At 38.1% G+C, this 13,856-nt stretch overlaps 1 protein-coding gene across 4 annotated transcripts in view; it reads right to left on the bottom strand.

Moving 5' to 3' along the window:
- The window catches only part of NNT (nicotinamide nucleotide transhydrogenase), a 42,677-nt gene that overhangs the window by 28,233 nt on the left and 588 nt on the right, over positions 1–13,856 (bottom strand). For 3 of the 4 annotated variants that reach the window (XM_068667409.1, XM_068667412.1, XM_068667411.1), the window contains exons 2-8: positions 13,313–13,510; positions 6,247–6,476; positions 4,837–5,054; positions 4,052–4,139; positions 3,226–3,314; positions 1,485–1,672; positions 1,135–1,268 (exon numbers count right to left, since the gene is read on the bottom strand). In XM_068667409.1, coding sequence (XP_068523510.1) covers positions 1,135–1,268; positions 1,485–1,672; positions 3,226–3,314; positions 4,052–4,139; positions 4,837–5,054; positions 6,247–6,476; positions 13,313–13,510 — 1,145 coding nt within the window. The remainder of the gene's footprint in view (positions 1–1,134; positions 1,269–1,484; positions 1,673–3,225; positions 3,315–4,051; positions 4,140–4,836; positions 5,055–6,246; positions 6,477–13,312; positions 13,511–13,856) is intronic. The other variant, XM_068667410.1, reaches the window with a different exon arrangement.

The following is a 13,856-nucleotide window of genomic DNA, read 5'->3' as shown; positions in this document are numbered from 1 at the left end:
ACACTTCCAGTAATGGGGCATCCACAGCTTCTGTGAGCAACCTGTTCCAGTGCCTCACCACTCTAAGTAAGAATTTCTTCCTAACATCCAATCTAAATCTACACTTCTTTAGTTTAAAACCATCACTCCTTGTCCCATCACTCCACTCCCTGACAAAAAGTCCCCCCCCAGCTTTTCTGTAGGCCCCCTTTAGGTACTGGAAGACCACTACAAGGTCTCCCCGGAGCCTCCTCTTCTCCAAACCGAAGAACCCCAACTCCTTCAGCCTGTCTTCACAACAGAGGTGCTTGAGCTCTCCGACCATCCTCATGGCCTCTGAACTCATTCTACTAGGTTCATGTCCTTCTTGTGCTGGAGACCACAGAGCTGGACACAGGACTCCACATGTATGTTACCAAGTAACAACCTGGGAAATCTGCTACTTTGAACAGATTTCAGTAACCACTAATAGATTTCTCACATGTACTAAAAATAAAACCTATGAAATGAAAACAAGCACTCAACTGAGTCAATAAAAACTGGAGCAAAACCAAAGTAGTTAGTCTGGCGCAGGTCAAAATTGCATAATCTAATGCTACTTCTAGTTTGGTTAACGAGTGGTTTGGATACTCTAGGGGAGATACAGTCATGTTGGCGAGGCTGATGACATATCAAGATGACACCCTTTTGAAGCTTAGGCTGCATTGAGCTAAGCCAGAGACTGCACTAAAGTACACACTGATACAGTCTGAACCTATTTAGTTGTACCTGTGACATGGATTATAACCTCCAGTTGTGGGAGGTGATGAGCAAGTCAAAGAATCTCTTGCTACTGATGTCTCTTTAGGTAGACCAAGAAACTCAGACCACACTCAGCTCAGCAGAAACAAATCACTGAACTGGAAGTCTAAGAAATGCTTCCTTACTTACCAGCCTAACTAATACTACAAAAAGGTATTTGTTTCTTTAAAAATCTTCAAATTATTATACAAAGAGATGACTTGCAACCAAATCCAAGTCTAAAGGATTATTTTAGTCCAAACAGACGAAATGGCTACTCGTTTTCAGCATACAATTTATAAAATCCTATCTTCAAATTAAGTGTGAATGTGAATTCATTCAAACTGAGAACAATGTGCAGACCAAAATGCTTACCTTATGAACATACAATTCTCCAGGCTTTGTAGTCTCAATGTTTCCTCCTGCTTCCGCAGCTAAATCCACAACAACTGAACCTTCCTTCATCGATTCAATCATATCTTTCTTAAACAAGACAGGTGCTCTTTTACCTGTCAAGACAGGACAAAGCAAGTTAAAAAATACAGCTTTTTTTCTGCAGACAGTTTGTGGAGAAAAAAGGTCACTTCAAAGACAGATGTTTATGAGGAAAGAGGTACATACACAGAAAGCATCTAACACTTCCGTTTCAACAGCAGACACGGCACCAAAACATGCAAACTTAATCAAGCAGTAAGAAAAACTAGCATATTTTGTGTAAAACATACCTGGAATAAGTGCTGTAGTGATGATAATATCAACGTCTTGGCACTGTTTGGCAAAGAGTTTCATTTCAGCTTCAATAAATTCTTTGGACATTTCTTTAGCATAACCACCTTGGCCCTCTCCAGCTTCCTTTATGTCTACTTCCAAAGGCTCTGCACCAAGAGACTTGAACTGTTCCAGAGCTGCAGCTCTAGAGAGAGAAAATTGAGGGGTGGGGGGAAGGAAAACACTATATTTTCAGAAGTAGCTCGATCCACCATGAATTTTATGATCTTTTTAGTAGCAGTCTTCAGACATGAAATCCAGAGCTTATCCTAGTACTAAGGAGACTAGGACTGAAGTCCTCAATTTTCTGTGTCTAGTGAAAGAAATGTTTGCGTAAGTAATTTTAGGTCCCTAATGATGAGCCTCGGATAAGGAATGTAGGCAGCATTACAGGCGGGATTCCTGTACAGTCAGTGGAGTTGCTCCAGGAAGCAGCAGAGCTGTGAACTTAGCTGTTTTGACTACATCTGCTCACCCAGTTCTGTTGCCTTGACTAGGTAAGTCTAGAGCCCTAACTTAGATGACTAAGGTAGGTGACTAATAAACACCATAGCTTGTGGCCCTGTCTTTAATCTGTGAAATGTGAAATACCAGTAAGTCTGGCTTTCACAGAGAGAATTGTTTTTAAACAGTTATTTGTACACTATTATGTTTTTAACGGTAAAACTGTAATTTACATTGCATCATATTATATCACAGTAAATAACATAATCCCAGTGAGGTGAAGATTCACAACATGCAGACGATTTACCACAAAAATTCTCACACAATGAGATAAAAATATACAGGATGCTTAAAATTGGAATTAAAAGAAAAATTTGAAATGCTTTAAACAGATTTTGTTCTTTTTATGACATGCAGTTTTTCTAACAAACTAGAGTGAAAGTTTTTTTAATAATGCACATCATAAATCTGGAGCATATTCGTTTTTATTCTTTCATGTCAGATACAGCACTAGATGCTACTTCTGCATAAAAACAAACACAAGCAAGTAATTTAATGTAGATATAGTATCAATTATGGACAAATATAAGTCCACTTAACTGAAAAAAAAATTAATCACATTTGCATTCTCTGTATCAATAAGAATGCTAGTCTTTAATTTTCCCAGTCTATTACTGTAAAAATGGCCACTGGACAAAATAATACTTCTGAACATAAAAGAGATCCCCCAAGAAATCAGCACCTAAAGCAGCTTCAGATGCAGTTCCTGCTCCTTCACCTTGAGTTTCATAAATAAAATAACTTGATCTCTTTCTTTCCTTCAGCAGGCTGAAAGAAGTTTGCCTCAAAAAAGTTCCTGGAGAGGTTCCCTCTGGGATCAGGAGAGTAGAGGGGAATGACAGTATGCAGCTATGAACCTGGATCAAAGCAAGCTATAAATGAGAGCAAAGAGAGTCTTTCTTTACTCTTCTTCCCCGCAACCCAAAAAAACAGACAGATGCAATTCTGGACAAAGGCCCCACCTTTATCATTTTCATAAAGTGATTTTTTATATGCATATAATTATGAATGATTTAATAAGATCTTTGTAAAGTTTCAATGTTTTGGGGAATAAAAAATGAAGATATTAGGCAGGAAAAAAAGGTAAGAAGGTAATTGTGATTCAGTGCAGAAAGTGTTTTCACAGGACTACTGCTGCGAACAACCTTAGCCGAAAACCATTTCAGATTGCTATTTCTTTTTTCACACACCCACCTTGTATCAAATCCACGAACCACTGCACCCATCGATTTCGCTGCTCCTGCAGAAGCCAGGCCAGCAACTCCTCCTCCAATGATCAAGACCTAGAACAACACCATTATCCTGCTTTGAACATAAGCTAAAAGTAGAGCTGATTAGATAAACAGCAATGTTGTACCACTTTCACAACAGCAGATAAACCTCATCATAAACAGTCATTTAAGTGAGTTAACATAGGACACAGAACCCAGAATGACTGAAATTGCCCTATAAAAGTAATAGTTTAAAAGCTCTTAACTTCATTTATCTAAGAGCCAACTCATCTGTAGCTAATAGTTTATGGAAGCAGATATGGGTTTTCCCCTTAATTTCTCTTTTTTTTTTTTTTTAATCTTTACTTTCATTTCTCTTCATCCTAATCTAACTGCATGCAATTCCTTCAAGCGAAGCAACCCCTTCAAGCACAGCCTTCAACACATCAGAAATTCCAGTATCTCTGACTTTTCCTAACTGCTTCCTTGCCTTCCTCCTTTCCCCCAGAAAAAAAGTATATATATATAAAATAAATAAATAAATAAATAAATAAAAGCATCCATGTATATCTAGTCTGAAGTTTAAAGCTAAACAAACTTAAAACTCCATTTACTTTATTCTTGCCCCCAGAAAACACTACGGGTAGTCAACAAAAATCCATATGGGAATATTAATGCATATTTCTGCAGTCTACAGAACTAGCCCCAAAGAAGGTAAAAAAGCCTTGAACACAGTTTTCAGCAGTGGTTAACTGTGATCAGGAACTCACATATTCCCCTGGCACAGTTATCTGTTTAATTGCACTTACCTTGGCCGGAGGAACTTTACCAGCAGCTGTGATCTGACCCGTGAAAAACCGACCAAAGTGATTTGCTGCCAGTACAACAGCCTTGTAGCTGTCAAGCAAGGAAGAAAACAGTCAGTATTTTCCCTGGCTCAGCACAATGCCACTCACGACAGCCATCAAAAAGATGCACATTTCACTAGAGCATACACGGGATGAAACAGGTTTACTGTTTTACACTTGGGCCCAAGTTTAACAGTCTTTCCATCTTTGCTCATGTTTATTAATAATATATAATAAATAAAATACATAATAATAAAAAAAATATTTAAAAAAAAGAAAAAAAAAGAAAAAAATGATGCAATGCATTTTCAGAGAGGACTTTTGGACTGCAGAATACTGGATGTCCGCAACTATTCACTATCTCAAATAAAATTTTCAATGAATAATAATGAATAATACATAACTTGCCAAAAGCTGACTGTTTTTCTGTGATGCTACTTTCAAAGGCTACAACCCAAGGTTCATTAGGGAAGGAACCATGTACACGCATTTGCAAAACCCAGAGTAATTTTGTAGAGAGCTCACTTAAACAAGCACACATTCAGGAAAAAAAAAAAAATGGACAGCTAACTCTTCAGATTTATATGGCTTAGGGCAAGGTGCTCAACTTTATTTCTTTTGCCCATCTGCTTTCATGGCCTTCCTGGAATGGGTGACTGGACACCAAGTTAACATCACAGCAGCTGTCTGAAAATGCAGGTTACTTTTTATTAATAAGAAACATAATTGCATAGTAAGTTTCATACCCAGCAATGTTGGCCATGGAGCTAAGTGCATCATATCCCTGAGCAATGGTGACCCGTGGAACCTGATCCATAGCCAGGACAGTAGTTTTTTTTTCTGCAAGTTTTTTCAGGAGGTCTGGATTTTGTGCTGGGTAGATAAAACTAATCAGGGTAGCCGATGTCTTGAAAAGGTCTGCTTCATGTACACCTAGAGCCGGGTTATGTATAGGAGCCCTCACCTGAAGAAAGAAAAAAGAAAGAAGTTTCCAAATTAATCAGTGGAAATAAGTCAGTGTACACTCCACTTCCTTTCTACGGCTTGTAGTCTGTTCATTTCCACCCACAAAATACACAAGGAAGGAAGCATATCAAAGGCTGTTTGCACAACTCAACTGAGTAACTGCATTTATTAGATGCATTCCATGTATTAGAATTAGCTCCATGTAGGTGGCTGACAGAGCAATAACAGTCACACTTTCAGGAAGATCTCACAGCTTCTAACCAGCAGTTACTGGCTTTCATGACAGATGGCTTTCATGACAGACAGCTGTCTCAAAAACAGCCATCTGCAAACAAAATGAGTACTGAACATAGGTGCCAGTTAAATTCTACAGGTTATCTAACTCTACAGGAATCACCAACCAATTTTGCAATGCACTACCACAAACAGGGCATTACAAGCATGAACCCCAGCAAATGCCCATCTTGATCTATATTTAATTTTTCAATTTTTTTTTTTTTATAAACAAACCAACTAAAAATGGTTGTTCACAAACTAACTCACAGAAACTTGTATTCAACCCTAACAGAATAACTTGAGGAAAAAAAAAAAAAAAACACATTTAAAGGAAGCCTCAACATCAAGAAGGCGGCACGTTTTTTTCCCTTCAGGGCACAGCACAACCTAATAGATATCAAGCAACTTCACTTTTAGCAGTCTTGCCTGATCAACTCCAATTACTCTAATTACAAGTACTTTTGAAACACACTGTTGCTGCACAATTTTTGGATGTCTGATTGAGAAAACTTAGAAACCTGCACCTTCAAAATTCCAAGCAACATTCCCTGAAGAATAACTTGGAGTTATGTGTTGCTAATCTTGGATTAGACGTTTCTTATGGATCTTGTCTGATTAGTGTCCTGAACTAGTCTACCTTTCTCTCGAAAACAAATCCTCCAAGGTACTTAAAAATTTGACAAGACATTATCCTCAAATTTTTCAATGCTGTTGTTTACTAGTTAAGTACTATAGCTGCACACATGAGCTATAAATAAAAAGACTAAATTAAAGCAGAACTTAGAATGAAACAACAAAAAAAAAAAGAAGGAACTTATTACTGAACTTTCAGTTGACTACTGGAAAAAATTGACCTATGTGGTCAAATAGAATACAAATAGAATGTAAGACAAATATATAAATAAAGCAATTACTTTGACAACCAAATCAGAAGCCAGGACTTCCTTGGTCCCCTGGATCTTTGCTCCAACTTCTCTGTAATTGTCATCAGAAAATTTGGAGGCTTCTCCAGCACCAGATTCCACCACAACATTGAAGCCTTGCTTAATCAAGGCTTGAACTCCAGCCGGTGATAGAGCCACTCTCTTCTCATTCTCAAATATCTCCTTGGGGACACCTACAGTCAGCTGTTTATAAGGAATTCCTGTAGGAGGCGGTAAGATAAGATAGCATTAGTTGCACTAAAGATTATTGAATTTATATTAACGATGCTCCCCAGTGTTGTACAGAGTCATGCACACGTCACATTTAATAATTCTCTTCAGGGAAATGGAAGAATTACTGTTTCTAGCAGTGCAGTTCACATTTCTTCAAATTATGCCACCTTTCTACATGCCCGTTCTCTCAGGTGTCAGCAGAGAAGCACAATCATCCACACAAGCACTAACAAGGGTTTACTGCAGTTCATACACATCTGATTTCATACAACTCTGGTTGTATAAATCAGAACAACAAATATACAATATAAGGTATTCTGGTGATAACACATTCAATCTGGTATAAGATGAATTTAAATTCCTCTCTAGTCACTTTAACTTTACTATGAAGAAATACAGATATGAGTTTTAGTAGCAGAACTATGTTTTAAATAAACATCAGTTCTAAATGTCTATCAAAACCATATTACAGTTGTCTTAGGTCACTGCTAATGAATGTATCAAACATACCACAAAAGCAGATTGAAAGGCACAATTACATTAATGTACATCTCTAAAGGTTGCTAGAGAAAATGAAAAAATTAAGAGTTTTTTGAAATAGTGTAAGAATAATGGAATACCAGACTACTGGTTTGTTTATTTATACTTTTTAATTTTATCTCCTTGCCTGAAGTTCTTCCAAGTTCTATTAAATAACACCAGGAAACCACAGAAGCTTCAATTTGCCAGTTTTAGCTTTGAATCGCAGAATGGTTTGGGTTAGAAGGGACCTTAAAGATAAACCAGTTCCAACATCCCACACCTCCCACCAGAACAGGCTGCCCAAAGCCCCATCCAGCCTGGCCTTGAGCACCTCCAGGGATGGGGCATCCACAGCTTCTCCGGGCAGCCTGTGCCAGGGCCTCACCACACTCTGAGTAAAGAACTTTTTCCCAACACCTAATCTAAATCTATTCCCCGTTGTCCCATCACTCCACTCCCTGACAGAGCCCCTCCCCAGCTTTCCTGTAGCCCCCTTTAGGTACTGGAACACCTCTGTAGGGACTCCCCAGAGCCTTCTCTTCTCCAGACTGAACAACCCCAGCTCCCTCAGCCTGTCTACACAGTAGAGGTGCTCCAGCCATCTGGTCATCCTCATGGCTCTCTTCTGGACCTGCTCTTACAGCCCCACACCCCTCTTGTGCTGGGGGCCCCAGCCCAGGACGCAGCACTCCAGGTGGGGCCTCACAAGGGCAGAGGCAGAGGGGCATAATCCTCGCCCTCCACCTGCCGGCCACGCTGCTTTTGGTGCAGCCCAGCACTCGGTTGGCTTTCTGAGCTACAAGAGCACATGGGCTCACACCGAGCTTCTCATCAGCCAACATCTCCAAGTCCATCAGGGCTTCTCTCAAACTTAACGTTTCAAGTTACAAACATCTAACTTTGTTCTTTGTAGTCCTCCAGTCTGGTAGTTAAACTCTGATCCAGCCAAGTGCTTAAATACATTTATAAATACAGTCTCAGGCAGAATAATCACGTATCACACTGCCACGTTGCCCCAGTTACACTAGACAGCATGCACAAAGGCCCAGTTCTGCAACATCTTTCACTCATGTGTATGCAGAATTTAAATCTGGATTCTGACATTTACGTGAAAGGCCTACACTGCATACGTGTTCTTGAAAAATAGCGTGAGCCTATTAAGCAGTCACTCATATTAAAGGTCAAGCAAACAAACAACAATAAAAAAGCAAACAAAAAAAAGAGTGATAGGCTTATTTTAAATTGCAAGTCTGCTTTTTAATTGGCCACCAATACTCTGCATTTTGCTATAAAAACTGTGCAAGACTAGGAATGTGTTGCACATTTTAGGAAGGCCTCCTTTTCACTTTTTGTTTGACTGCAATAGAAACAAGTAAAACAAAAACAAAGTCGTATCATACCATGAGACCTTTACGGAAATTAATTATTTTGATATTTTTAAAATCTAAGCCTATCTATGAAATAAAACTGGGACTGAACTGTGCATAAAGCTGAACATCAGAAAATTTTAGATTAACAACTCTCAAGATACTTTCAATTTGATTGAAAATACAATAGAAAGAGTTGCTAAGAGCTGGTACTTAAATATTTACCTGTACTTGTCATCCATTAGAAAAAAAATAAATTACTACCAATAAGAAGGCAGCATGAAAGATAATGAAAGAACTACTTAATATTATTACTTTTTATTTTAGCTTTCTCTTTAAATTTCTCTAATAAAACTGTAAGACAAGTGTTTTGTTATTTATTATGTTGGAGAATGTTTAAAAATTTTTAAGGCAAAAATCAATTTAAAAAAAAAATGCTATAAAGGAAAAGTAATACGAAGTACGAGAATGCTCACCTAGAACAACAGACTCACAAAGACAACATTGCCTGGCAAAGATTTGCTTCATCAGCACACGCATCTAAACAGCACTGTGCAACTAAGGGCATCGTAATCACAGCATCACTAGATATTTGAAAACTATGGTAACTTTCTGTCAGTCACGCAGATTACATTATCATTTGAAGGGAACTTTCCCCTTATTTCTTCTCAGTACTGCACAATGAAGCCCCGTTTATGACTTTCACGAAATCAACTCAATGCAAATGAACTCTGTTGTCTTTTAAAAGCAGAAATGAAACCAAAATGACTGAGATTTGTTAGAGTGAGAGATGAGCCATAATTTCAAGAAAGAAGTATCTCCAGGACTAGAGGCAAAAAGCTTTTCAAGAAGCACTGAGAAAATAAAAACTAGGGTGCTACATATTTGCATTCTCCTTTTGGAAGTTTTTTGCAGTGGACAAATACAGAGAGAGAAAGAAATGAACTAGAGCACATACAGGAAATAAAAGGATGGCTGAAAATTTAAAAGTGCACAGCACTCGATGAAAGCTTACTTCCCAGAATATAGTTCTATCCACAAAGGCCCAATTTTTTTTTTATTTTTTTATTTTTTTTTTATGAAAAATGACACTTTGACTTATTTTTGTTCACTTGCTTTTGTGTGGAGTGCCAGAGCAGAAGAGCTAACAGCTACAAAGGACAGGACATGAATATGTACCGTGTGCCAAATGTGTTTTCTCATTTCCTTCTTTCACATTATTGTGTTGCATGCAATAAAAATGTGAAGTTTTTTTGTTGTTGTTGTTTTTGTTTTTTTGTTTTTTTTTTTAATATAGAAAGCATTTGTACCTCCTCTACTAAGCAGAATGATTGGAGACCAACACTGAAGACTATGTCCTCTTCCAGTGCTTTGGGAAATCAAGAAGGACATTCAACAACTCTCATTGATCTATCCCCTTTTCTCCTCTGTCCCACTGCCAAATGTCTAGCAACCAGAACTCAAGTGAAAAGTGAAGCAAATAGGTGTCAGTTTGCCAGCCTTTACCCAGACCAGTTAAAAGACGCTTTTTAAGGACACTACCCTGAGCTATCATATCACTGAACACAAAAATGGAGCAGATGTCTACAATTTCAAAGCAAAGATCTATAATTGAAACTTCAAGAGAGGGTATGACAAGAACTAGGTTTGAAGGAAGCTAAACCATTAACACAGATTTGGTTCGTTGAATCCAGCAGTTTCAGTTATAAAACCGGGACCCTGATTTAGTTTTTAACTTGAGAAAGCACATCTGCTAACTTGTCTTGGGTTTAAAATTGAATGAGTGAAGCTTCCAAGTTGCATTTTTAGGCCCCCACATTGGATAATCTCTTTACGAAGTGCCTTGACTATGTCTTAGTAACTTACTGCTTTATGACATCAAGAACATTTCTCAAAAACAGACCTCAAACACAGACCAATTTACACATACCTTGACCACTTTGAGTCACATGAAGACTTCAAATGTGCTGTTCATCCAGTAAGAGATACCCAGTACTTTTCTGATATAAAGAATCAACACAAAAAGGATTTTGCCACTATCAAACGTAGAATCATTAAATTTCACAGGCCTTAGAATATTAGCATTAAACATATGTAAATTAGAATTTAGAAAAAATTAGAATACTGACATTTTAAGTAAGACACTCATTATTATGCTTTCTCACCCCCCTTAAAACAATCTCCACAGTGTAAGAAGAAAAGTGGAAAGCACAGTCTTGAACTTTGGGTAAACACAATACATGCAGGTAATCTAGATCTCCAAGCTTCAGAAATCAAACAATTAAGAAGTATTATAAAAGCAATCTTTTCCACTTAGCTTCCATTCACAAACTGGGTATTTAAAGAAGATCCTAAATTAAAGCTATCAAGAAAACCCAGAATATTTTATGCAGAAAACATGAGAAAAATACTTTCTTTTTTTTTTAATCTCCTTAACCTGATTTCATGAAGTACCTTGTAGCAAAGTAGGATATCACCAACTGACTCAGACAAAACAGAAGGGAGAAATAAGCTACATTTTCTAGAACAGGAAAACAGGATATGAAACCTGCCTAACTGCTAAATTACTCTAACAATAGCTTTAAACAAACCATCTCACCTGTTCTGAAGATGAGGACAAATTCAGCAGAACAGCAATATGATGTAGGCAAAAAAAAAAAAAAGAACGATAAAGAAGATTAAACAAACACCTGAGCCCTGCCCTTACATGAGAAGAGGTACACAGTTTATGAATAACATACAGATTAGCTTTAAAATGAATTGTCAATGAACTGTTATAGGTTTAAAGTCCTGAAAGATTTAGAAAAAAATATGAAAGAAGCATCTAAATAGAAAGGACATTACAAATCCCAAGGTAGAGGGGGTTGAAAGTCACGTATCTGTGGACAAGCCCATCTGGATGCATAATAAAAAACTTCAGTTGGTCACTCTGTAAGCACCTATTAGCATGGTCTAGGAAAGCTTTGCATCTTTTTTCTGAAGAACCTGATATTGGCAACTGGTTGACAGATTATTGGAATACTTGTTTATTCCTATATGAAAACACCTATGATTTTAAGAAAGGAAAAAAATAGCAGCAACATAAGCAGCTGTAAGAAACGTATCCATCCTCCAAGTTTACTTCTCAACTGGCTCCAAATCTCTTCACTGTGCAGGGAACTGTTATTCCTGTACTTACGACATCCTGGACTAAATGAAAGCTTATTTGAGATCATGGAAGTAATAACTACAGGCTTAAGAAGAAACATAGCACCGCTAGTCTTTTTGAAAAACTTGTTTTTCGTAATCTTACAGTGATTTCACCAAGCATCACTTTAAGCAATTTCCTAAAACAAAGAATAAAATATAGTTATTTTATACACTGTTGAATTTTGATTCAAAAACACTTAAGTATACAAAGGCAGCACTACTGTTACTGATTTGTCACTCAATTACTGCTTTATCCTTGATTTGTCCTCTGCTGAATGACAAATCTCATGTTACCAAAATGAACCATAAGGACAGCTTAATTATCAACCAGAAGACTTATGAAACTTAATAGTTGTTTAATACTGAGAATTATATCGCATGAATATAAATACTACTCTCCCTTAAACAAAGACTTCCACGAGAGAAAGGACAGCACTGAATGCTTAAACATTAAACACTAACAAGATTTATCCCTTCCTGTAGAAAAGTTTATGAAAATCAATTCATAAAAACGAGTAAAAAAATATATATATACACACATACAGACGTAGTGATTTTGAAAAAAAAAAAAAAAAAAAAAAAACACAGAAGAGATCCTTCAGTTTCATGACCAAATTTGCAGTCAAAGCCAAACACAAGAAGCGATTACAAATCCAAACAACAAGAGCACTTACCTGGGATATTTGAGAAAGAACTTTGAACCAAGTTCCCTACATCCCAGGTTAACATGCTCAACTAAAGGATAATTTGCAATATCAAGACAGACAACGATTTCTTTCTCTCAGATAATAAACATGGGGAAAAAAAAAAAGAAAAAAAATCACGGGATATCAAAACAATGCCCTGATCAGTTTTCACAGAACCTAGCTCCCTGGACTGTCAGTCAAATAAATTCAAAAAAGAAGATTCTGAAATTCAAAGAAATTTCTCCATGCAACTTTGGCAAAAAGTCACATGACAGATTATCAGAAGTTGTCAGAATAAACAAACAATGCTCTTCTCCCATCACATTTCTTCAGAATCCCTGAACACCGTGTCATTGACTTGTAAGGACCCCAAAACGGACCAGCCACTTATGCAGTTCGGCAGAAATTGTATATGATAAAGGTGTTTCTAAGTTATATGTTATGTGCTGTGTTTTCTCAGACATTTCAGTTCACAAACACTGCTGCTTTTCTAGACCTTGAGAAGATCTACTAACATGGCATCTACTGTGCATCACATGTACTTTTTTTTTTTTTTTTTTACACAGGATAACTACAACCAGATACAGTCATGCTTTCAGATACTCTCTTTGTAAGGGAAGTATTTTCCACTGCATGCACACAAAGCAAAATTCAGGGGGAAGTCAGGCTTTTAGCTAAGAAAAGATTTAAGTACTACCCTCAAGCAAAATAAGCGTCAGCAGGAGTTCTGACCACCTACCTGTAAAGAATATTTGGATCCATGTTATTCATAACAAAGACAAATACCTTCTGCATAAGCTCTGTAAACTAGCATAAAATTGGTGCCTTATTTTGAAAGCTTATTATAGCTTATTATGAAGTTTTGAAGTTTATTATATTGTAGTTTATTACGAAGTTTTGTCAAATTCAGATGACTAAAGTAAGGTAACGTGCTCTTTTTAAGATTGTAAAATAGACCGTATAAGACTGTCCTAGCCCATTCAAACGAAAAAAAGAAAAAATCAAGCTATCTTTCCCTGTTAAAATAAGAGATTTTTTACAACAGTTTAATCAGTTTACCTGGCTTTGGAGTTGCCTGAGACCAGAGCGCCTGGTGGGTTCTAAACATCCGCAAGCATGGCACTTTTGCTGAATGCACCTTAGGTGGTAAGACGTTGCCGAAAACAGGAGTGGAGCACCCACTAACAGCAAAGCGCAGGAGGCTCGTCATTTCGCCCAGACCTCCCGGCAGACTCCTTGCCACGTATGGAATCCCTGCTGCGCGTGTGGAAACAGAGCAACACCAGTTACTGATGATAACAGGCAGCAGGTATGTAAACTGGGCAGCCTGAGCCCCTGCGGCTGCCACCAGCCAGGCGCGGGTGCTTTTTCCATATCTCCTCGCCGCAGCCAGAGGACAAAGCCCGTTGTTTGTCAGAGCGGGGCGGCCGGGCACAGCTAGGAAATTAAACAAAGAGGAGGGCACCCAAGGCTCCCCAGGAGCAGCCCCAGCACCCCGCAGCTCCCCGGGGGGCGACCCAGGGCCCTGACAGGGCTCCCGCAGGGGGTCGGTGAGGGCGCCCCGGGGCCAGCGGGGGAAGAGGGCTCCTCGCCCGCCTGTGCG

The sequence above is a fragment of the Anas acuta genome, chromosome Z (genome assembly GCF_963932015.1).
Source record: "Anas acuta chromosome Z, bAnaAcu1.1, whole genome shotgun sequence".
NCBI classification, from domain to species: Eukaryota; Metazoa; Chordata; class Aves; order Anseriformes; family Anatidae; genus Anas; species Anas acuta.
Note: the sequence above shows the minus strand (reverse complement) of the source record. Positions and strands in the feature narration are given on the sequence as shown.